This window comes from Mytilus edulis, chromosome 2 (genome assembly GCF_963676685.1).
Source record: "Mytilus edulis chromosome 2, xbMytEdul2.2, whole genome shotgun sequence".
Classification (NCBI taxonomy): domain Eukaryota; kingdom Metazoa; phylum Mollusca; class Bivalvia; order Mytilida; family Mytilidae; genus Mytilus; species Mytilus edulis.
Window position 1 is genome coordinate 13,281,442 of NC_092345.1, and position 26,932 is coordinate 13,308,373.

Below are 26,932 nucleotides of genomic sequence, written 5' to 3' on the forward strand. Positions count from 1 at the left end.
TATTGTCATAAGACACTGTCAAACATCCAAACACACTATCCACACTCATCTGTGTCCACACTTGTTGTATAACAAAATGATCGTAAGAGAAATATATAAAGACTTATTTGCTCTCTCAGAGTTAAAAGGTAAATTAAAAACAAAAACAGTTCACCTAGTATTTTTGCCGAACTGGCTAAATTTGAGATTTTTCTTTTGTTTGAATTGTTATTTGGAAATAGAGGCGTTTGCTCGTTTGGACTACTATTCACGCTACTTGATTGGCTGCTTGGTGAATGAGACGTTCCAGTGGTATTCTCGTGTAGAGTTGCGTTACTGTTAGGTGAACAAAGACGATCTGATTTAGAGATGAATTTGTCATATAAAATGTATGGCATTAAAAAGACAAACCAAAGAGCCGGTAGAGTACAAAGTACAATATTCATTATAATGTTTATGATAAATACCAAAACTATCATTGGAAATAATACCAAATTGTAAGGATTTGTTTTTAAATCTAAAGTTGATATTTGCCTATTTGTCATACAATTCGGCCGCTCATAGCTGCTACACCAAACTAAATGCCAGAATTCCTTTCTGAAGAGAAATGTGAATCGGTGAACCAGTTTTTCACTCGCAATGAATGTTTTTGCACTGTAAGTAAATTTTTTGATTGGCTTCACACGCCAACTTCTCCCAAGAATAGTATGTGGTATGCATATAATAAACTCCTCCTCGCATTCATTATATCTTATATAAATCCAAATATTGCATATCAGGTATGCAACAATTGAAATAGGAAAGGTATACCAACGATTTATAAATGTATATTCTGGAACTCCAAACCGGTAAACATTCGGGAAATTGTCATATCCGTTCTCTTGGAACGTTTCGTTACGAATATTTAACATCTTGTACAAGTTAAATACAAATAACACAACAGTTAAACAGGCAAAAAATGATATAATTCGATAGAGATCTTTATCGTAACGAAAAAATACTTTTTGGAGTACCCTCACATATCCGTAAGGCTTTTCTATTTTGGAAGTACGTTTGTAATATTTTCTTAATTCTTGTGTTTTCGATAACTGCACGGATTCTAGAATATGCCATAGAAATGGGTGCATATATGCTATCAATGCAAGAACAAAAGTTAAAAGTTTTGATAAATCAGTTTTTGAAATCAAAACTGAATCAAAATTCCCGTCATGCAAAGATTTAATTGGATAACAGCTATAATCAAAACCAATCCATACAGTTGTAATCCACCAACACCATTCTATAAATGAAATGTCGCAATTTAAATTTCGATGACAAAGATAGGAGGGGTCTTTCATCGTATTGTTTCCAATAAGGTTTTCCAAGATATATGATATAAGCCTGTTTGATTCGTTGTAATAACCGATTGGATTGTTCGGACCGCATGTGTCTGGTAGTGTCCATTCGAGCCACACATTACGAGTGCCATATTTTGAAATAGTATACGTGATTGCACCGATATCGATAGGCGATTTCAAAACATTAAATGTCATCGAACTTTCCATCCAGATCCACTCTTGAAGGCTATTAAGCTTATTTATATCGTCAAAATATTCTTTCGATCTTTTATTAGAATTCTTTGCGTTTAAAAAAATGTAAAAAGCGAAAACATCATCTGGTTTCAAGAGCTCATTTGTAACATATTTCTTGGCACTTTGAGTATCTGATGGGTTAAAGTTAAAATGACACTCATCTGAATTAAACAACACACTCTCTCTTTTTATGAGCTTTTGTTTCAAGTTCAAGTACTGTTTGTTAGAATCATAATCTGCAAGATGTGTTTGCGGCTGTGAAGTGGCAGTATCTCCTTTGCGTTTGGAAAAATATAAACTAACCGCTGCATACTGCTTTGAGGACGAGTTTTTATGAATATCCTCCACGGGAAACGATTGACTTGTGTGAAGAGAAAACGAAAGACACAGACACATAAGATATTTCCTCAAAGGCATTGCTATATCTGTAAAATAAATGTTATTCTTGATACTGCGTCTTTCAAGAGGAGCATATGCATATTATTTCACACTTAAATGTACAAAACACAGTAAGAGAACAAGTTCTTTCTGAAACAAGTGAAATAGTTTCTTTTTTATAAGCTATTTTAGGAAAACAAAGTGAGAATGATACCATTGGAATCATTGTTTTAATTCATTTGTGATATTTCACATACATTCTCTATAATTCAGTTATGAATACATTTGTGAAACCATCTCCTAAGAATGGTATCAGATAATACCACATATTAAGGACATAACTCTAATTGATGTGGTCATAATCCTAGCTTTTTTGTAAACCCTGTACTATCAACAACTAGTAAATGATACTGGTATATATTGTATTTTATAAGCTGACATTAACTTCTAGCTTCTGAAACTGTTTATTGTTTTGATTTTTTGATTTTGTCATTAGGGACTTTCCGTTTTGAATTTTCCTAGGAATTCACTATTTATTGTGATTTTACTTACTTTTTATGCATATACCTACATTAGTTTCAATGTATTACAGTAGTTAAACCTTGATAAATCAAAGTTATGATTTTAAACTATAGTCGGATAAGAAACTTACAAAAGTTAAGTTTATATTTCGTAAGAGAAATTATCAATTGTTACAAGAGATATAATCAGATAATTGTTTACTTTTGTTATATTTACAATTTAAGCCTACCATTACTCGATGGGTTTGCAAGAATTATTGATCATTTACTTGCTATATCTAATTTTAAACATTTTGGACGAAAGATACAAGAGGTACAGTCAAACTCATAAATCGAAAATAAACTGACAAAGCCATGGCTAAAAATGAAAGAGGGACGAAAGATACCAAAGGGACAGTCAAACTCATAAATCTAAAACAAACTGACAACGCCATGGCTAAAAATGAAAAAGACAAACAGGAAAACAATAGTACACATGACACAACATAGAAAACTAAAGAATAAACAACACGAACCCCACCAAAAACTAGGGGTGATCTCAGGTGCTCCGGAAGGGTAAGCAGATCCTGCTCCACATGTGGCACCCGTCGTGTTGCTTATGAGATAACAAATCCGGTAAATAGTCTAATTCGGTAGGTCACATTTATGAAAGGGTATTGTAGTTACGACGTAAGGAACATATCCGATATCAGTTGATATATAATGGTTTCGGTGATAGTAATGCATTTTAGAAAACAGGTAAAGTACATATTGGCAACCAAATGAAAAATACACATTTAAAACCTACCTTACTTTGAACCTGGGTAAAATAGACAACAATCGTTTACCAATGTTCAAGCCTCACAAATCAACCGACCTTCAAGAAACAAATCAAGGCAAACAGACAAGAAATGAGGTTTTCACAAAAACATAAAAAAATGTGCAGATTTGACGAAGAAAAATCCCTAAAACTAAAGCCAAAAAAATATTCAGATAAGAATAAGATAAAAGGTACAAATTAACATCATGTGAATACTATTTTGTGACGGTTTCACAAAATTATATCAAGCGGTTCCTTAGTAGCTGCAGAAACAAGAGTAAGACAAAAAGATAAACGATGAGGCTCCTCCGTCACCAAAGAGAGGGTAAAAAAAGATAATTATGAGCTAAATGAATAACTATATATATATATACGAGTCTAAATTGAAAACTACGTTCAAACCTATGATTGCGTTGGATAAAAACCTTCGTTGTAGAAGGGTCTAAAAACAGCACAAACAACATTTTCCAAAAGACCAAAAAAGTGAAAAAGTATATTTAAACAAAACGCATTTGACTAACAGCTCAAACAACTGATGTTCTTTAACCCTGCTGACTGCCATTGGCGATTGCCAATTAAAATTGATCTCAAAATGTAACAAAATGGATCTTAATATAAGTTTAATACTAAACAGAAAAAAATTAACTTGTGGCCACGATGTCATGCCACAAACATACGGTGTCAATATTTTTTTAGTACACCAGATCCGGATTTCGACAATAAATGTCTCTTCAGTGATGTTAGGGATCGAAACGGTATTTGGAAGGTCATATAAAAAGTACCCTCATTTTTAGATAGACTCTTGAATTCTAAGAGTCAGTATAGGATGAACGGATCATATAAACCGGAGGGAAATATATTAAATGACTGAATAAATAGTCAACGATCAATCTTAGATGGATCATAAAATTATGATTCAGTACACTACAAAATATAATATATAACAAGTCTAAAAGGGTACAACATCGCCAAAAAAAAAAACAACAATAAAACGAACAATATGTTAGATATTTCGGATAACATATATCCTTCCTCGGTAATAGCACGATGTCAAACGAATCATGTCAATTCAAATTAAGACTCTATCAAAATCTTGAAATTTATACAATTTAAGCGAACGCTGGTGCAATTTTAAAATTTCCAAACACGGCACAAAGACTATAAAGATATGCCAAAATAAAAATAGTTATTTACGATGTGAACTGGCACAACTCTAAATTCCCAAAGGTGGTGACAGTTGAGATGTTAAGCAAATGCGTGGAAATACAGTCCCAATAACCAGTCCTGACCGATCTAAGCTGGTATAATATTTAAAATATGACAACGGTCAACATCAACCCAACAATGTTAGATCTGTAAATTTGCTTTCGCAAATTTTTTGTTCTTCCTTTGCCGTGATTCGAACCCATGCTTCTGAGATATCGTGACACCAAATCGCCTGCACTGTAGCAGTCCCGCTAGAACACACGACCACCTGGGCTTCATAGAAATTAGATACTTGTGTATTTAATTTTTAATATATATATATATATATAATATATAGCTAGCGGCTAGATAATATTTTAAAAATTTTAAGAAATTATCTTCATGTATTGCGACAAGGCACGATTTAGTCAACTGGTATGTCGCAATAATATAACTTAGATTTATGTTTAGCCAAAGAATCATTCAATTAGTATTTTCATTTCAAGAAAGAATTGAATGTTTCTTTTTTGTGATTTTATAGTGTGTAAAAGTGCTTAACTAAGAACATATGTAAAAGTAACCCTTCCCTGACAAAAGAATAGTGCCTTTGATTTCATTGTTTTCTTATATTTACCAACACATTTTCAGAAAGGACACTAGTGATGAAAGAGAAATATATTCAAATCATTTTGAGATAAAATTTACTTTTCCATGAGTTTGCATTAAAAATTAGGGATTAGTGTGTTTCATAATATACAATTTCCAGAAAAACCATGAGTTATTTTTAGTAGTAGTTGCCTTCCGAACGGTAGCACTTAACTACAATACTTTAAACATAGGTTGAAAAACTGGAATGCAGAAAGGTGGTAAATGTACAATTCAGGATATACCTGGTTTCTATTAAGTTAAACTTAAGATAATATATTAAGCATGTTAAGAAAGCTGTAATAATTGAAGAAAAAAATGGTTGAATAGATTTGGATTTAGAACTAGTGGTCTGACAACAATATGTTACATACTTATACGGAGACAAAATAGAAATTTTGGAACGCCTCAGTCAACTTAATTTACGTAACCATGAAACTTCTCCTATTCGGTAATGTATTTTTTTCAAAATCAAGTTTTCTGAAAGCATCAGTATTCGGTAAAGGTTTCTATTTTTGGCTTCTGGTATTTATAAAACAAAGAAAAGGCTTAAATCTTAAAAATCAATTTAATTTTGTACTTACATGAAGAAAGTTGATGTGGGAATACATGTAATATATAGATATCGAATGTTTATATATACATAATGGCCTGATAACCATTGCTCAAAGTCTGAATATATACCCCATTCTTGGAAAGAAAAAACATAATTCACGTATATCGTGCCTGTTGATACAAATTACTTGGACTCTTGACTGATATCAAGGACATATAAATGCACTGCCGCAACTACAATTTGATACCTGAAATTACCCCTGTTGTAGGGTGGGATTAATGTTGTTCCGTCTTGAATTTCCATGTTGTGTTTTGTATGCTGCTTTTCGTTTGTTACTTCTTTGGATTTTTGTATTCATATTGTCATCTGATAAAATAGTACTGATTGTAAAGTGCACACTTTCCTCTGCTTTTAATTTTTGTTTGTTTGAACCCGTCCTTGTTTTCTTACTGAATAAAATTAATCTTTTTAACTAATTTACCAACATTATTAACTTGTTAAGCAGTGTACTGTAACATTGAAATAAAACACCAAATGGAAGAATTTCAACTTCTCTTGATAGAGGAGGGATTTCATATAGAAGGAAACTGGTAACTACATATCATATATTATATATTTTTTGGCATTTGTATCGGATTCGACACGGAACTTGTTCATCAGAACAATATAGATAATGTGAAAATAAATTAACTCTTACTTATATATGAGTTTCTGTATTTTATAAGAATATAAATGAATAAACCAAGGAGAAAACGAATATTTTGATGTTATGAAATATATGGGGCATATGATAGTCAATGGACTCCAACTTAGTAATAGAAATTCAAATTGCTGTAGAACAGTTGGAAAATGCAGATTTATATAAAGCGGACAAACAATGACCAAGGGTTTACTACAACCTTATGTTTTGACATTTGAATAAAATAGTAGTGAACATTAACTTTCCAAACTTCATAGTAAATGTGGCACAGTTTTAGCCGTTAATGGAGTCCTAATGGGAAATTGCATTATCTAAAATTACAGAAATGAAACCTATATATAATTATCTTTTTTTATTGCTTAAGGAGAGTGTTATTCATAAATTGTTTTCATGCATTTTGAATCATTTATCGTATGAAAGTGTTAGTATAAGAACAAGGACAATATTTCAACTTTTAAAGAACTACATTTACAACTATTAAAATATCAACTTAGACCAAAATATCGTTATATGTCATGGCCTCCTACTTTACCTTTATTTGCATGCCTTTCTTTAAAATTTGATAGATATTTTAGGTTATTCACGGTCCAGAACATATCCCTATAATATTCCATATAAATATATGTCTGAATGTAGCACATGGAAGATAAAAAGATCGCACGACAACTATATATTTCCAAGAACTAAATCATTATTAATAAATTCTTATTTATCTGATAATAAAATTATATCACACAAGCAAGATAACTTATTGCACAAAGATCAACTAATTAAAATTCTTCTTGATATTGAACTTTTAGGACAGCGTGGTTTATCAAAGTTCTTTTGCATTTTTTTGTTGTTGCTGCTACTGCATGCGGATTTCTACGTATTGCTGCTCTATTAACTCCAATCGTGGTCATTTTACTCTGAAGGGTTTGAACTTTTCTGTTGCTCGATAGTTTAGTATTGGTGCTGCTTCTCGACGGTTTGCTATTGCTGCTGCTCGATTGTTTGACATTGCTGCTGCTCGATTGTTTGATATTACTGCTGCTCGATGGTTTGGTATTCCTGCTGATGATTTGGTATTGGTGCTGCTGCTCGATGACAAGATAGCATTGAAACTTTCCGTGGTTTTCATACTGTCGAAAAAATAATACAGATCTTATTCTTTTGTCAACTTTCCAAAATAAGGATTCATTTTAAAGCCGGAATATTTCAGCATTATTTATTTTTATTTTTTCCTTGCCGTTTATTAATAGCTACACAACTTATATATACTTTGAAATACCGTCCATACTGATTGTTATCGGCAAAACTGCATGGTGATCCTGATTTTTTTTAATGCAAATTACGTCTATTAATAGATGAAGACTACAATGAAAGATGTAGCAAATAATACATGATATACAGGTACACAGTTAAAGGTAGTCACTGCAATGCTTAAAGAATATGCCAAATGCTGACCATGCCTCTCATTTAAACAACTTGCCATCATTACAATATTCATATGGAAACTGACTATTGCAGTGTATTTATTTAAAGGTAATTTACTGGACAAAACAAAAAGTTGGGTAAAACACATATTTATAAATAGAAATCGTTATTTACTTCTGGTCGGAAAGGGCAGTCATTTTTATATTTCCAATGTATGCCCTGGCGTCTTACATGCCTTCCAACTTTATGCGTATAAATTGATAGATATGTTTAAATGGCATCTGACAAGGTAAGTACATATCAAATATTTCCTACAGATAATTTCGTACAGATATCTTTCTAATATTTATCACCTTGGTAAAAAAACAAACCTATGAATAGAAACAGCTATTTCCTTCTCAGTTGAGGACATACATTCTCTTATTTTAAAGTTATTATCTGTATAAAAGACATATTCTATAAATAGAAATTTGTAAATCCATCTGGTTTGATAGTAATCATTTTCATATATTAAAACATGTCAAAGTAAACATCTTGGTAAAACACATATCTATAAATAGAAATATTATGTGGGAAAAACACACATTTAATATGATTATATGGCATCTGAAGTGGTGAGTAATGTTTTAAACAATAAAAATAAATCACACTACATCAAACATTTTTATAGGTGATATCAGAAATGATACCAGCTGACATTTACAAGATACAAATACAAAAATAAACAAATACAAATACAAAAAATACAAAAATACAAATACAAATGGAAATATTAGATGGATTTGACCTTATCTGATTTGACATTTGTTTTTTTCACCGCTTCTGGATAGATTTATCCAGTCGAGATGCTACACGGTGGTTGTAATCGTCAGAAATTACATTCATATATTAACACTGATCATTCGGTGTATCGATAAGAAAATGGATAATTGATAAGGAAATATGAATGATTTCAAATGAAACAAATAATCATAAAAGACCAAAGGACGAATATTATTTAAGATTGAACATCTTGCTCAATCTTAAGGTTTGTGTGCATTGCTGTTTGTTTTTTTGTTTTTTTTCGTTATTTGCAATTGCATTGAAAGTTTGTTTTCAAACTGAGTTTGGATACTTTTTATCTTTGACCCCTCTTCTACAGTTGATCAAACGGCAGTTAACAATGAACAAACATGGAACCGTATTTGAAAGCTCTGGCTGACAACAAACAAAGAATACACTTGACTATTACCTCTTGTCATCGGCAGGCGTACACATTAAATGAATGTATCATGTCGTGTGCGCACACAACCTCCATTATAATATTTGACCATGGTGTAAAAACGTGACATAATTTGGTTTGTTGATTATTAACAAAGCATGTTAATAACATTATCGGTTCAAGAGATTTGGGTAAACTCTTCAGAAAACTAACTTCTCTTTTAAAAGACATCTGAAAAGTTACGAACATAACTTTTGTATGGTTCGACAAATAACGTCTTGGAAGGCAATACTAGTACCAGTAGTACCTATGTGTATTATAATTCAAAAAGAAAACATTCAATCATGATTAATGTGCATAGTATGAGAATTTTTCGTTTGCATTTACTATATTTGACACTATTAACGTCTCCTGCTATGGACGCATCGATCTTTAAACGATTCAATGCTTAATTGTTAACCAATTCCAATTCACTAATTATATATACTAGTATTATCGACCCTTATCATATATTACAAAGTAAGACATTATGAGATCTTATTAGTGGGGCAAAATAACACCAGTTGATTCCTTTGTATATATCTTATTTCAGACTAATTTTGATCGAAGTCTGGAGACAGATGCCTTACCAACTGTTGACAGCGCCGATAAAAAACATCTCGTTCGTCTGAAAGGTTTATAATATATATGTACTTAACAAATAACGCACACAAGCATTTTGTATATCAATATATATATGTTACAGTAAATTTGTATAATCAGGGATTATGTAGAATCACTAGCCAGTTTAGGTATTATATATAATAACTAAAATTTTCAGGGAGTATGTATAATCACTTGAAAAAACGTCAGGGATTATACATAATAACTGAAATGAAGAAATAGTTTTATATATACAAAAAATGAATAAAAGTCAAAAGATTTATGCTATAAAATTATATTAAAACAGCAGTACACTGTATACGCATCAATTATAAAATGTTAAGTACTACTATCAAAATGATAACCCATTTGTTTTTAAATAAAAAGACACAATATATTAAAATGTCAACACAATATATTAGAATAATATGCTTCACATCTGTTTTTACCACAATATCCACATTTTAGAAAACAGTTTCCTTCGTATATTGAATCAGATTTGATGATCCGCTTAAGCGAAATAAAGTATTCAGTAAAAACATCTGGTACCCCCAAACAAAAAGAATTAGCAAACTCAAACTGGTTCGAGCAAGATACCATATGTTTTGGGCCAGGCGATATCCTATTCAGACTTTTAGTGAACAATTGCCATTATGTTTTTAGGAATTCCCTTTTCTTATTTACCCTGTGTAATGGCTATGAGAATATAACACCAAATGCCAGCTTTCTCTAAACAAAAGTTCTAATTGTCAATCCTTAGTTTTTCTATAAATATAGATGCGTAAATTCTCTCTGTTTGAATTTCTTGTTCATTTGAACATCTCCCAAAGGGTGACTGGGGAATTGAAATATGGTCACTTGGTCTTCTTCCGACCGGCAGTAAAACGCTTACCGAAGTGGGGCGTCCGTTTGGCTGTGCGGAATGTATCCAGTTCGCAGTCACGTCCAGTCAGAATGGGGACGTTAAATCCGATGCCGCGTGTAAAGAAAGTGCCACGCTCTTTGCACGTTAAGAACCCTTGTAACAACTCTTTGAGGGGTCCGTAGGTGGCCTGTTGCAAGGCAAAATTTCTGTCCCTATCCAATATACCCGCATTTTCCAGTGGCAATCCAAATTTCCCCGATCATCATCCCAAATGGCCTCTATTATGACAAGACCTACCTATTGTATTTATTTTTAACTTGTTCTCGTCCTGAATATGCATGAAATATTTGCCACTGGACATTAAGCAACCAACAATCAATCATTTGAACAAAAAAAACCAGATGTTTCATAATCTTATTAACCATACCACAAATAACATTCTCTGTGGATTTACATATATAACATGAATTTTCATTTGACGCTGGCTTTTAATAAACAAACAATACATGCAAAGTTGTTGCTATAAAGGGAATATTGATATTATAAATTTCAAAATCTTCAACTTTATCTCGAAACCCTGTGTTGGTTATATCTTTAAGATCAGCTGTGTTTAACAGCAAAATTATTTCATCCGGCAGGGAATATGAAAGTAAAAATTGATAATTTGTCTATATATATTTTTTTTATCAAACAAAGGATCCTTAAATTATTCATAAGCCCTGAAATTATATTAGGGAATTTGTAGAATAATTATTTAAATGTTCACTGATCATGTAAAATCACTGGTCATTTTCAGGGATTATATATAATTACTAATGATTTTAGTGATTCTACATATTCCCTGAATTATCAGGTATTCTACATAATCCCTGATTATACAAATTCACTGTAACATATATATATATAAAGTCTAATCACCATACTGATACGCCACTGCCAAAACAAACTGTCGTTTTAAATAGTTTACTAAAAGTCTTTCACCTTTCGTTCGCAGTGTCTACTAGAAGGTTGCTGTTAATATAAGCACCGTTATTTCACATCCAGTAAACAGTAAAAATATACTATTACTTTGCAACAGAATACACAAATTGTTTATCTTACTTTATCTTTCCAATTGACGGGGGCTTCCCATCTGGTGTTGTCATCCTTTTTAATCTCAAGCTGTGTTCGTCTTCAGTGTATTACGCGTTCCTACGAATTTCGAAGGGATGACTTCAAATTTACCACTGAGAAGATATATGGAGGAATATAGGAATATTTTTATAGTATTTTCAGACAAACTGTCTAATCGGTTATTTCTTAAAGCCATTGATAATTTCAATGACTTGTCGTGCTGTTTATGTCATCCGAAATAAAGTCATATTCGGACAACAACAGCGGGCATCGACAAATAGACTATGTCTGTCGTCATCTAAGACACTGTAGTTATTCAATTATGGTCAACCAAAGCGTGATGTCGTCCTTTATTTATCGAAAAGAGATTTTAAAACCTGTCTATCAGATTATTTTATTCAATAACTGCTTTTGAAACATCAACTCGATTTCAAGAAAACAAGACAGGAAGCGCCCTGGAATATCATGAATGAATGGATATACATGTATTTAAATTAGCTGTTGGAATGATGCAGCATAGAAACAGAGAGTTAACGTGGTTAAAATTATAGTTTACTAGTAGTGTCTGTTCTCCATCACAAGACACAAGATAATACAAAAATATAGTACCTACTATAGCTAGGTGCAATCGAAATCCAATTAATTCAACAACACTAACAGTTTCAACCAAATTAGCTGTTGTTTTCTGAATCATTCTGAACTCATCATATTACCTCTGTTTCCTTCATTTTTATTACGAACGCAATGTTTGCCGTCGTATAACGTTATAAAGTTGTCAGCGTCGTCGTCGTTGTTGTCGTCTGAAGACATTTAGTTTATAGACAAAAACGTGAGTAAATGTACATGTATCTCTATTAGATTGTATCACAAGGTTCTATACCACAAAAGGAAAGTTATGATTGCTAATATAGAAGTTAATTGTCCTTAGGAATTACAAACAAAAAGAGACCAACCCCAATAATTTTCTTGTTTCAGGATAATAAATTGTGCATACGTACATGAATATCTATGCAAGGTTTCATGAATCATTAGAAAGGTTGGATTGGTTTTAAGGGTTATGGGCAAAACTGTCCGGGAATGAGGCCAACAAAATTAAGATTTTTCTGTTTCCGAACAATCACTTAAGTATTAGTATTTGGATCTCTATGACATTGTACCACAATGTTCTTTATCAAAGAAGAACGATGGGAGTAGTTTTGGGGGTTATCAATTTCAATAGAGTTTAATGCTAAGTATTGAATTCTTGGTGTTCTTTAAAATGCTGTCAGAAACATATGCTGTGTCAAATGTCTAATTAAGCTGTATCAAGCTTGAATGTAGTGTCTATACTTGCCCAGCTGTCTAGTGTTCGACCTCTGGGGTCGTATCAAACTGTGCTCAAACGGATCATATTTTCGTAAATATATAGAATATTGAAAAAGTTAAATAAATGTCATTAATAAAAGTTTAGAGTTGGATTTACTTATAACTATCAAAGTACTGTAGGAAAGCCTGCTCTAACTAGTAGCAGCGGTTATAGTAATAACGTGGTCAGTTGGAAAAATAAATCATTCTGTGTTTCCTCATAAAGATCAAAATGTGATCAAAATTTGTGTTATTTGTCGTTTAGATGCCTTCCAAATTAGATGAGCACTCTTTCATTGAACCCCCCAATACTTAAATTACACAAAATGTACCTTGCAGCTTTAATGATTGAAAAATATCAGTAATGGTACACATAAAATAATGTGTTAAAGATTCCACTTGATACAATGTTATACAAAGAATATGTTCATTTCAGTTTTTAAACTTATGTTGAAATATAACCTTTCGATCGTAGCATATTTCAGATATCATTTAATGAACTAGTCTTTTTTCTGTTAAATAAAAAATGAAATTAATAATTTACTTTGTCATTTGTTAATTTTTCAATTTAGAAGAAAATGAGCAGCATGGTTTTGATCGTTCTGAAACTCATCTAAAACAACCTGTACAAAGTAAGTATAAACAATCAATTATGGTCAATTTCTGTTTAAATATTTTACAGCATGATTTTTGTGCATGACAGCAAATATGACTGACAGCATTGACGTAAATTGTAATTATTATCTCTTTTATTATCCTCCCAATAATTTCCGATCTATCCATTGAATGATATTTTGTATCTCTAAAATACAATTGAAAATGAAATTATTTGAGTATGTATCATTCACGCAGTATGACTTAAGACAATTTTCTTTCGTTGTAGAATTAGAATTTGCAATTAACCTATTAAATGGACAATAACACAAGATATATGAGAGATTGTTATGATAATTATTAGTTTGTTTTGATTGATAGTTTTCTTTATTACAGGGATGTATTAAAAACGATAAAAAAAATTGTTTGTTTTTAATTGTTTTGTTTTCAGGCGAGCAAGATGGTAGATATAGCGGAACTGACAACTATGAGAGTCAATCACCTAGTTTAAATTCTGCCTTAACAGAAGACCGACAAACAAATGAAACTACATCTGGTAAACTATTTGCATTTATTTGAAAATAAATAGTAAATTAAAAAAAAAAAAAACAGTAAAGGGATTACATTCTTCAGTGGAGTGACATTTATTTAATGAAACAAAACTAATATTACGCAATCGAAAAATTAAGAGGTAATTTTTTTTCTAGTCATAACCAACATAAATGAGTGTAATAGAGTCGGAAGATACCAACAGGAACTGAAGTCTCTTTCTGGGATACTTTTGATGTTTGGGTTTGTGTTACTCAATCGGTTTCTGTTTAGTTTTATATTAATTTGAATACCTAGCTTTATTCCAGTAACGTTCTTATGTTGTCTGAAGCATCATTAGTTTACCATAATTATGGCATTAAATATCTATTTTATTCAAACACAGAAGATCAAAGTCAAAGATTATCTAGACTGTCCTTAAATTTAGAAATACCATTGGTGCCGGAAAATATTGATAATTCGAATTTGCCAACCCGATCCACAGACACTGTTTTAACAGGATATAGAGGAAATCCAGCCAATACATGTGGTAATAAGTCAACTCATTTATATAAAATTTCGAAAAACATTAATATTCAATGTTGATTAAGGAGAAACCAATTCATTAACCAGTGTTTCTGTATTGGCGTGATATAGTTATATATGTTTCTATTGTTAATTGTTCATTTGTTAGTTGAAACATTTTGATATATTACATAAGCAACACGACGGGTGCCACATGAGGAGCAGGATCTGCTTACTCTTCAGGAGCACCTGAGATCACCCCTAGTTTTTGGTGGGGTTCGTGTTGCTTATTCTTTAGTTTTCTATGTTGTGTCATGTGTACTATTGTTTGTCTGTTTGTCTTTTTCATATTTAGCCATGGCGTTGTCAGTTTATTTTCGATTTATGAGTTTGACTGTCCCTCTAGTATCTTTCGTCCCTCTTGTAGTTAATAAATTGAGAAAATTCTTGTTGCAGCTACCTCAGGACAAATTGACAATGATAACCATTTTATCGTTCTGTTTAAACCATTTATGGTGTAGAATTATTCAAATATCCCCCCTCCAGGTTATGGGTAGTTAGAATATCTGATTACATATTATGAAACTTGCACTTGTGGTGTGCCTTTACCTTATTACGGTGTGTTGCTGATGAAATATTGTTCACATAATGAGTTGCATTCGAAAATCTATATAAATTTCTTCTTCTATATATTTATTTGCTGTTATTTATTTTTATTAGATTGGTCCAGAATCATGTGTTAGTCCATTGGGTTATTGATTGAATGTTTTCTCAGGATATAGTCTGACACATATTTCAACCGATATGATGAGGAATGATATTTTGGGGAATCTGAAAAAAAGTGGTTAAAGTGGCCAAAAATAAACAAAGCCAAGTTTTGATCAACCTTGCAATACTCCTTTTTCTAGTAAACAGTAACGAACAAAAATTATCTATGGCATCTAATTGTTAATTGAACAACTCTTTTACAGACAAAAGAATCTCTACATGTTTCATAAAAAAAGGTCCATAAAATAAATCAAACTTATATATAAAAATAGTGCGCTATTGTACATTTCATAAAGTTGAAAGACTACATCAATATTTTTACAAAATATATATTTTACTTGTTCACTTAGAACCTGGACATTCTGATTCCAATCTATCTCCTCCAAGAAACAACACTGAGAGAATAAGCCGGAAAAATTGGAAAGGTTTGTCATTATATACTTGATATTCACAAATCTATATATATGTTTTTATCAAAAATTAAGTAACTGCAATTCAATCAATATAATTTTTACAATTTAACAATTGCACTATTGCGAGAATTCATCTCATAGTGATAAAAATAAATAATAACTAAATAATTGTTTCATCCAAAACAAAATATTTGACAGTCCGGTTTATGTTTGACCGAGGGTAATATATAATTATACGTCAATTTAAGGGCATTTTAAGATTATTTGGGCTGTATTAAGCACTTCTAGCATTGTAGAGTCTGGAATTATTTACTTTTTATTCTAAGCATTTTTTATTACATGATGTGGATTTTGTAAAGTATATTTTCTTTGCAAAAAAGAGATGGGACGGTATCCAGGGGACTTTAAAAAACCCGAACGTCGGAGAAGAACTGACAGCGTCATGTTAATTAACTGAATAGGATGAAAAAACGAACAAATCCACAAAAAAACACATAAAAAACTAAGGATTTTGCAAAAGAAATACATCGAGAACTCGTTGTTTTGCTTTTATTGTTAAACGTAGAATTACTTTAGGCGTTATTTATCAGAAGTCGTTTGAATGTAAGTTTTTTTCTTTGATTCGTTATTTTCTTTTGTAGCAATAAAGATATTTGTTCTTGCCGTAGAACAAACATTTATACATAACAAAAAATGGCTGCAGTTTTCAGAAGCACTTGGATATGATATGAAAGTCGTTAGGAGGAAGATTGGTAGCAAACCTGATCAGTTCTACAAACTTTTAAATGAATGGTTAGATGTTATGGAGGAAACAAGATGGAATCCAATTCCATATCTAAAATGGGCATTAGCAGAAGTAGAAGAGGTCGACTTGATTGCAAAATTGACAAAAAAGTTTGGCTCAAGTAAATGATATTAGAATATTTGTAATATACCAATTAATTTTGTGTCCTACATGAATTTTGATGAAAGAAGATCTGATATCAAGCTGGTAATATGTTGAATATCAAAATATAGTCATCAAGTCAGGGAAATGGTACATAGTATATATAAAAAGAAGATTTGTTATTAGTGCCAATGAGACTACTCTCCATCCAATTCATAATGTGTAAAAAGTAAACAATCAGGTCAAAGTACGGTCTTCAACCCCGAACAGCAAGAAGCTACATGACTTAAAAAAATTATTACTCAGTTATATAAAAAAAAATGTAAATTTTCCTCGGAGTTCAGTGTTTTTGTGATTTAACATTTTTCTATTCTGATAGACATTATCGGTGTTGTTCTATTTTATCAACTGCTTAATAAGAGAAGTATGTAATGACAATTGCACTCAGACACATAAAATATACTGCAACGACACTCACAAAAGAGGAAAATCATGAAAAAACGAAGGACAGATTCGTCATTGTTTTTAAATTTCAACCAGACATGACGAACTTGATCTTTCATCGCTCTATTGAAAACTCAAATGACGTAAATTTAGTAACAAAACCACAATGATGGGTATGCCAAATATTACAAGAAATCTCTTTCCAAATTATATTATTTATTTAATCAGCAATCATTCAAAACCAACTTCAGGGTTACTGTAACGCATATTAACCACCTTTTTCTTCGGAAGATGCCTGTACGAATCAAGATTAAGGCAGTTGTTTTCTCTTCTTTCGTTGCTTGGAAGCGTTTAATTTTGTGAGTTTCAGTGGAATACCCATTTTGAATTTGCATTGGAGCCGGTATTTTTGTTACACTCCTTTATTCTAGGAATGGAGTAAATCCGGTGGGGATAATATTTTTTTTATTTAGAGAAGTTTAAATCAAATTCCGTCTCGTTATGCACATATCTTACTACATTAGCAATCAACATTTTAAACGTAACGACTAAAACTAAAAAGTGTAAGGTCTGTATTTTCATTTGACAAACTATTCATAACCATTTGAAAAATTGTCAGAAATTCCGCTTCATACAGGAACCAACAGTGCCCCTATGCTTACAAACTTTTGTATGATAAAAATCTCCAATATTTAATTATTGACTATCCAGAAAGTAATTCGCCGATATTATCACGTATGCAGTGACCTCCAATAAGAGGCCTCACGTTGTAACGTCGGTCAGTGCACATCACAGGTGCAAAAGGGAAACCGTGATGATAGAATGTAAACACACGTGATCTTGAGGGCAAATAGAAATAACAGATTTTTAAAGAAGAAATTAAATACAACAAATCATTGTACAACTGTCAATGAATAGTGTAATTAACAAATGGAAACACATGGAAAATATAAAATCAAATGTCATGGCTCTTTCAATCAATTATTGTCACGCTTTCAACTAGCTTTATATTTATAGTTTACCAATGTCACGATCCGGTGATCTTCGGCAACAAACTCGACAGCAAATAAGCTGGCGATCAACAACCACAGAATGCAATATGATTTGTCGATTATAGTTTATAGATATGTACTAAACATGCAAGAATTAGTTTAGTATATATGCATGCATTGGTTTGATAATTTCAAAAACATAAACATTTCAGAAAACTCGTTTCATATGACTTTAAGTGTCTACATAGTTAGTTAACCTCGATGTACATAGAGAATGCTATTTCAATATCTTGCCCATATCAACCTGTGACTCAAATATAATCCCAACAGCTCTGCTCGATGGATTATATTGGTTGAGGGTTGATACATGTTGTGATATTGAAAAAGCCATACCATATACTCTTTATTATATACTTAAAATATATGTTTTTGCATGTGAGATGATGTAATTCCTTTTAGGGATTTGATAAAGTCTGATTGATATCGATGATTTGACGTCTTATATGATAAGGGTTTGATAAATATTTTGCAACCATGACTGATATCATCTATCATCAAGCTTATTTGATACAGAACGATTGTCATTTATTGTATTAAACATACAGTTAATATGTATTTCATACTAAGTTTATAATAAATATTAATGAATGCATTTATGCCGATTCAAAATTGTATATCCCAACTGCTTCGATACGATAACAATTAAAAGTTCATCGCATATTACTGAAAAAACTAAACTTGTACATTACAAATAGTATCTTAATTTCTAGTTCCTTTGCAGCACACGAAATAGACGATGAAGACATGGAACGGCTGCAGGAAAAACTAGCTTCTAGAGATTTCAGCATGACAGGTACTATAAAAATTGAATTCGTAGCTAATAGAAATATAGCTACGTTTAGTGAGAGGATTTGGAACATAAGCTTAAATAGAATTTTAGAAATAATCAGCCAAGGAAAATGCCCATTTAAACATATACTACCAGGAAATGCCTTACAAGATGCTTCGTATTTCTTCTTTCCATAATATGTACTGAGTAGTTATATAATTAAGATATACATTTTATGAAAAGTTAACTCTTCTTTTAATATTGGCACCTTATTTCTTTCAAAAACTATGAAAAATAACAAGATTTATAAAATATATTCAAATATGGCTTTTTAAGTAAATGTAATAAAATCATGAAAAAGACGTAGGGGCTAGCGAGCAAAATTTTTAATTGCATTGCATGAAAAAATCCTGATGATATGGATATCCAATAAAAATTGAAAACCAGAGAAGTGAACATCCTTAACCTACCAGAACCGGTCGAATCACCAGGTGTAAAATCAGATGAAATATGTCTATTTAAAAAAAAAACTTTTTCTAGGTTATTATTCCAGCGCTAAAATGTCCTGTGATGTCAGGGCTCAAATGACCGTATATGCATTTGTTATTTTCGATCAAAAGTCGCACACCTGGCGAGACATTATATGTAACGCATGCAAATTTATCTGTCTGTTATAATTGTAGGGCAAGATTAATTGTTTATGCTTATCTTTGTTTAGCCGGGTGATCTGTCCGTGTAAAAAATGTATTATAAAACTTTGCGTTTCTAAATCTTTTTCAGTGCAGCACAATACACCTGACAGACATACTACTATTCAAGCTAAAATGGTTGTTGTCGGTGATGGCAATGTTGTAGGCGGTAATATATTGCACACATTAAGATTCAAGTTCATATATAAAACACTGTTTAGCAAATTTTATGATACAAATATAATTTTATTTGCCCATCATTCGAAATCATAGTTAATGGTTCTGATTATTAATTCAAGTATGCTTCAACAATCTCAACATAATATTGAAGCAGGTGTACATATTCAATCCGCGTAGGTTTACATGTTGTCCACGCCGTAATGGTGAAGGTATAAGTTATATTAACATTATGTAACGTTGACACTTTGAGTACAAGGGTATTTCCTTCTGTTTCTTTTTAAATAACTTTAACTTTTAGGATCATCCCAACATAACAGAAAAGAACTGGTTAATATTATTCGACAGAACATTCGTAAATGAAATGTGTAATCCGTGTTTTTTTTTCGAAATATCAATAGTATATCCGCAGCAGCCCATTAGAAAGACTTAACAAAATTAAAAACAATTAAACGATATAACGACAACCAATTCTACGACATGCATATACACAATCAAGTAAGCTTAGAAGAATCCTTTGAATGAAGGTGTTTGATAATTAATTTGTTTCATTTTTTTTTCAACAACAAAAACAGGAAATAATTGTGACAGAAGAATTGTGAACCAGGATTCGGACGAAAATCTGAGTCAAGATTCTACAAGTAATACTTACGTTATGCAGTGTTATACGATTCGAATAATACGTTATAATTGCCATGTGTTTTATTATAGCTACCATAAATGATTTATCTTCTAACTAAACTGTGTTGTAGCAAATAGTACACTTGAAAATACAAATATATACTCAACTTGTGTTTCATGTTTTGTTAATCAATTTCAACCATAGGTGAAAACAAGATTTTGATACATCCTACCATATAAGCATTTTTAATTTCATTATCATCATCATCATCAGCAGCAACAGCAGCAGCAGCAGCAGTAGCAGCAACAACAGTAGAAAATTGAAATATAGATTACACAAAACATGATGTATAAGAAGATTACTTGGGAAACTAAGAGCCGTGTAGTTTCATCTTTAGATTTTTGACAAATGTGTTGTCGACTGTTGTTTATCTTTTAGAACAGGATTATTTGGATATTCGTTCGATTGTAATGATATTGTATGTTCCCTTAAAGTTGTCTCAATTATTTTAATAATCACTGATTGAAATACTATTTATCAAGTTGTTTTCACTGATACGTAACTTTTATAACTCATCATGAATGATAAGGTGCATTAAATTTTCCCTCGCCATGCTCGTTTGGATTTCAACATTTCGGTACTAAATTCCATTGTTTAAATAAAACACAATTCTAGTATATGTTTGGTTTCTCGCAGTTACTTTTTCTTTCTCTTGGAAACCGTGTTGTATGTATGTTGGCGTTTGTTTTTGTGGCAGTTCAGTGTTTCTGTTGTTCAAGTATTTTCCCATATATATGTTATAGGTTTCCCTCAGATTTGGTCTGTGACCTGGATTTGTTTTAGTTTAATCGATTTATGACCATTGAACAGCGGTATTCTACCATTGATTTTATTTAATTACATAATAATCTAATATGATATAATTACAGTATTCAATTGGTCATTTTCATACAAGAGAATTGTCCAACATCATTATATACAAAAGAACTCTTTATGATCCACTTTCATATACATGTCAATATACAGTACACTGTACGTTGAAGTTACTGTGAGCGTTTTCGATTTACTGATAGTTAATTATTTTTTGTTATATAATATGACGAAACCTCACCCTTTAAACTGCAAATATTTTCACTCGCATATCAAACCAATTAATTTAAAACCAAAATAACACAAATCCGTTACAACTTCTCGTACCAGATTTGAATATATTTAACACAAGAGAATTGATTAATCTCAAACGAAAAGAAATATATATTTGAAGTATGTAAAACAACCTATTGGATATTATACTTTTTGAAGTTAGATTATCAATATTAATAAATGATCATCTCTTTTCTGAATTTAATGCGTTTTCTCCACTAGATAATTTATCATCGAGCGTAGTGGATGGTCCATGTGAGACAATCGGATTGGTTGAAGGTATGTGATAATCTTATTTTTCATAGTTATATAGAAAATGTTTTAATTAAGACTGTATTTTATATCATTTAACATTTCATCAGTATGTTAATGATATGCTTCTGTGTGGTAGTTTTTCTATTATTTAAACGCAACTTGTAAATGGGGTTACTATCAAATCATGTATGCATCAAATTTATCAACTGTTGCCAGTAAAAATGAACAATAAAATAGAAAACACTTTACGAAATTGTTTTATTGGACAAAGAAGAAGAATTGAATTAAGAAACTGACAGGAATACACCAATAAAGTGCGGTTATCTGTATGTCAAGTGACTATGTACCTCGTATAGAGTCTGATCACCATTCGATACATTCAAAATCCGATGTCTGCTAGATTTTTGAAACATAACATTTATTGAGATTCATCTTTTTATTTCACTTGAAGGGAGCCAAGTCTTGTTCTCCGATGAAGCTTTTTCGGCAATTGTTGGTAAAACATGTGTTATACAAGTCACCATTGACGAAACATACCGGCCAGATCATGTGATATGGAGATGGAAACAAAATGAAGAAGATGATTATTCAAAAATACTACATTCTGAAAAATACATCGTTGGAGATGTTAATAATCCTTCGTTAACAATTACAGATGCGCAAAAGTCAGATGAAGGTCATTATATGTGTCAAGTTGCTAATGCTTTAGGATCTGTCAACAGTAGAGATATATTTTTGGAAATATGTGGAGGTAATGTGTAATTTAGGTTATCAATAAAGTATTCTGAAAAGATAAAAAGATTGCCATGCGGTGGTTTATGAAACGATAAGACTAGTATATGATGTATGTTCGAAAAGCTATATAATATACAAATAAGGAGATGTGATATGATTACAATTAGACAACTATCCATTTGAGTAAAAGCACTTGATTATAGGCAACCGTACGGCCATTATGTTTTTATTTTATATTCTGTTACTCCCAATGTGTGTACTTGTTTATATGAAATATATGCTTTAACGTATAGCTTTTTAATGTTGGTGACCTGTCTTGAACATAATGCTTGTTTGATGAATCAATGTTGCTGTTGATGGTGAATTCCCGCCCCCACCACCACCCGACAAAAAACCCTTTGCTAACAGTTACAACTAATTGGAATTGATATAAAACACATAATTTTCATAATTTTCATATTATGTTAAACTAAAACTCATAAAATTGCAAACAACGAGTACAACTGGCTATATATTCGCTTTCTGTATTATATAATACTGCTTTATAATGTCGCTATGCAAATACATTCCTTAAATTTCAAATTCAAATTTTTTTTCTAGATTCTTTTATATTTGGAAATTAAGTTATAGGCAAATTAAAACAGATTGCAGGAGACTAGAAGAACCGCACATACATGTACAAAAAATGAGTTCACTTGTTCTTAAATGTGTACAAACATTATAGATAATGCATATTGTAAGGTTTTTTTTCTCGTAAAACACACCGAGGGGTGTCAGAATTGATCAAATGAAAGACCGATCGTAGGGAGTTCTTTGGGCAATCCTGTCACCGAAAGTTACGACAATTGTTTTTTTTTTTTTTTTTTTTTTTTTAAAGATTTGCAACATTTAGCATTCTTTTTTACCGATTACGCTAAAGTGGGATATTCCTTTTTATTGCGTTCAAGTTTAAAGACGCCCTAAGGCTCATCTAGAATACCTTTGAAATTATAATCCATACACAATAAAAATATAACAGTTACTGCAAGAAGTGAGAACTGTTACCATCCGATAACGATGTATGAAAAATAAAAGACGCTTTGTAAGAAATTTATTGTACCAACTTAGTTTATAAAAAGGGAGGGGATGCTATGTTGTTGTTGTTTTTTTCCTTCTTGTAATGACATTTTTATCGCGGAAAAATTATTATTTTTTTAATTTTAAACAATTTTAATTGAATCGAATGAAATATTCAGAATGATTTTTTTTAATAGCAATAAACAGATAAAGAAATAAATTCCCAAGTAAGCAACACAACACTATCAAACGAATATAATTTTGAAATTTTGAAGTAAATAATAGTTTGCATTTATATCAAGGATACTAATGACCTCACACAGGTCATTATTGTATGCCTTAGAGCATAGTTCCTTGGAACATGGTATCGTCCAGGTTGATTCTTCGAAAGAATGACCTATCGTTCTTAGAGAAAATAACTCCTTATAGGTATATAATAAAAAAAAAATAACTTGCTTTTATCAATAAATCGTTCCATAATGTAAATTTTCGTGACAAGATCACACAGATGTACTCGAAATCTTAGATGTTAAAAAAGAAATGTTCAGGGCTATGTGAAATACTCCAAAAATTAGTAACGGCAGAGATCTTTGTATTGTATATGTACATGATGTTTTCCTATTATATTTATATATATATGCAGCAGTAATTAACACTCTTTACATTTCAGTTTTACTAGTTTCCAAAGAAATTATTCCGATCATTAATGATCATAAATCATTGCGTATTTGTACAAATGTTACATTTTTATTTTATAACACAGTTTAACATATATCTTTCTTTACAATGTACGATTGTTGTTAAGAAAAAAAAATTTAATCGTTCACAGGTGTAGTTTTTTCATAAGAGCAGTGACTTTCCTATTGTTCTCGTAACATCGGTTTTGTCAACGTATATAATAGATTGGTTACTCATATTTTAACTACCAAGTTACTATTTGATGGTTAATTGTCATGCTTGTTTTTAATAAAATAACCCACTTATTTATCAAATTGTGGCCAATGCATCGACATGTCACAACTTGTTATTGGTTTTTTGTCTAAAAACTGTTGACATAGGCACCACCAATTAGTCTTATGAAGATGGATTGTGCGCTTGCGTATTATATTATAAGTTTTGGTATCTCTGATGACTTTTTTTCAAATAAGTGCATTTTAATATTTGTTTTCCGTTGGAAACTAAAATTGAATTTACGATTGTAAATGTCGGAGTTTTGGGAAATGGATTATTAAACTAACAACGAAACTGTTAATTTGCTGTAATTCTATAACTTCCACTGTGTTTTTTTTTATTAACATTGCGTTTGTAGTCTTACCAAAGATACATGTGAAGATTGCACAAAATCCTGTAAGAGGAGCAACAGTGATTCTTAATTGTAAGATTAAATCTTTACCGGATTTAGTGTCAGTTATATGGCACAAAAATGGAGAAGTATTGAGAATGACTTCTAAGCATAATGGAGGAACAATTCACGAACCGTCACTGACTATTAGCACTGTTGATGACACTGATGAAGCGGAGTACATGTGTAAGGTGACCAATTTGGTAGGACCAGGAACGAGTAACTTGGTGACATTGAATATTATTGGTAAAAATTCTAATAGTTTTTATACGACCGCAAAAATTTTATTTTTTTGGTCGTATATTGCTATCACGTTGGCGTCGTCGTCCTGCGTCGTCTTGCGTCATCGTCGTCGTCCGAATACTTTTAGTTTTCGCACTCTAACTTTAGTAAAAGTGAATAGAAATCAATGAAATTTTATCACAAGGTTTATTATCACAAAAGGAAGGTCGGGATTGATTTTTGGAGTTTTGGTTCCAACAGTTTAGGAGTTAAGGGCCAAAAAAGGGCCCAAATAAGCATTATTCTTGGTTTTCGCACAATAACTTTAGTATAAGTGAATAGAAATCAATGAAATTTAAACCCAAGGTTTATGACCACAAAAGGAAGGTTGGGATTGATTTTTGGAGTTGAGGTCACAACAGTTTATGAATTAGGGGCCAAAAAGGGGCCCAGATAAGCATTATTTTTGGTTTTTGCACCATAACTTTAGTATTTGTTAATAGAAATCTATGAAATTTAAACACAAGGTTTATGACCATACAAGGAAGATAGGGTTTGATTTTGGGAGTTTTGGTCCCAACAATTTAGGAATAAGGGGCCAAAAGGGTCCAAAATTGAACTTTGTGTGATTTCATCAAAAATTGAATAATTGGGGTTCTTTGATATGCCGAATCGAACTATTTATGTAGATTCTTAATTTTTGGTCCCATTTTCAAACTGGTCTACATTAAGGTCCAAAGGGTCCAAAATTAATCTTAGTTTGATTTTAACAAAAATTGAATCCTTGGGGTTCTTTGATATGCTGAATTTAAAAATGTACTTAGATTTTTAATTATTGGCCTAGTTTTCAAGTTAGTCCAAATGGGGGTCCAAAATTAAACTTTGTTTGATTTCATCAAAAATTGAATAAATGGGTTCTTTGATATGCCAAATCTAACTGTGTATGTAGATTCTTAATTTTTGGTCCAGTTTTCAAATTGGTCTACATTAAGGTCCAAAGGGTCCAAAATTAAACTAAGTTTGATTTTAACAAAAATCAAATTCTTGGGCTTATTTGATATACTTTATTTAAACATGTACTTTGATTTTTGATTATGGGCCCAGTTTTCAAGTTGGTCCAAATCAGGATTCCATATCAAGTATTGTGCAATAGCAAGAAATTTTCAATTGCACAGTATTACACAATAGCAAGAAATATCTAATTGCACAATATTGTGCAATAGCAATTAATTTTCAATTGGAGTTATCTTTCTTTGTATAGAATAGTAGTTGATAATATATGTTGGAAATTTGCCAGACATGACTATGATGTCATTTTCTATTTTTATTTGCCAATAACTTTATGTAAATAACTTCATTGGAAATTTGCCAATATAAAATGTTGCTGATGAAGCTTTTTTTCCTTATCTTATCTAAAATGTTTTTAGATAATGTATGTTTGACATTTGCCAGACATGACTATGATGTCATTTTCTATTTTTATTTGCCAATAACTTTATGTAAATAACTTCATTGGAAATTTGCCAATATAAAATGTTGCTGTTTTTTTTTTTTATTGTTTTATACAATAAACAATGTATATTCACTTTTACTACCAACCAATCTTTACCATTCAGTGATAACATTTTATTATTTTATGATGTATTTAAAAGAGTAGTTATTGTTGCAGACTCCATTAGAAATTTGAATTGATATCAGTTTTGGAAAAAGGGAAACGGGGATGTGAAAAACAAAATGGGGGTGGGGTTAAATTTTTCTCATTTCAGATTTCAGAAATAAAAAGAAAATTTCTTCAAA

General features: G+C 31.3%; 1 protein-coding gene across 2 annotated transcripts in view; it reads left to right on the plus strand.

Moving 5' to 3' along the window:
* The first annotated feature begins 7,896 nt into the window (after positions 1-7,896).
* The window catches only part of LOC139511505 (hemicentin-1-like), a 36,253-nt gene continuing 17,217 nt past the window's right edge, over positions 7,897-26,932 (plus strand). For both annotated transcript variants that reach the window (XM_071298296.1, XM_071298297.1), the window contains exons 1-13: positions 7,897-8,039; positions 9,544-9,625; positions 13,488-13,547; positions 13,961-14,065; positions 14,444-14,587; positions 15,681-15,755; positions 16,385-16,648; positions 18,847-18,918; positions 19,675-19,752; positions 20,336-20,401; positions 21,748-21,804; positions 22,232-22,531; positions 24,881-25,159. In XM_071298296.1, coding sequence (XP_071154397.1) covers positions 8,025-8,039; positions 9,544-9,625; positions 13,488-13,547; positions 13,961-14,065; positions 14,444-14,587; positions 15,681-15,755; positions 16,385-16,648; positions 18,847-18,918; positions 19,675-19,752; positions 20,336-20,401; positions 21,748-21,804; positions 22,232-22,531; positions 24,881-25,159 — 1,597 coding nt within the window. In that variant the 5' untranslated portion in view covers positions 7,897-8,024. The remainder of the gene's footprint in view (positions 8,040-9,543; positions 9,626-13,487; positions 13,548-13,960; positions 14,066-14,443; positions 14,588-15,680; positions 15,756-16,384; positions 16,649-18,846; positions 18,919-19,674; positions 19,753-20,335; positions 20,402-21,747; positions 21,805-22,231; positions 22,532-24,880; positions 25,160-26,932) is intronic.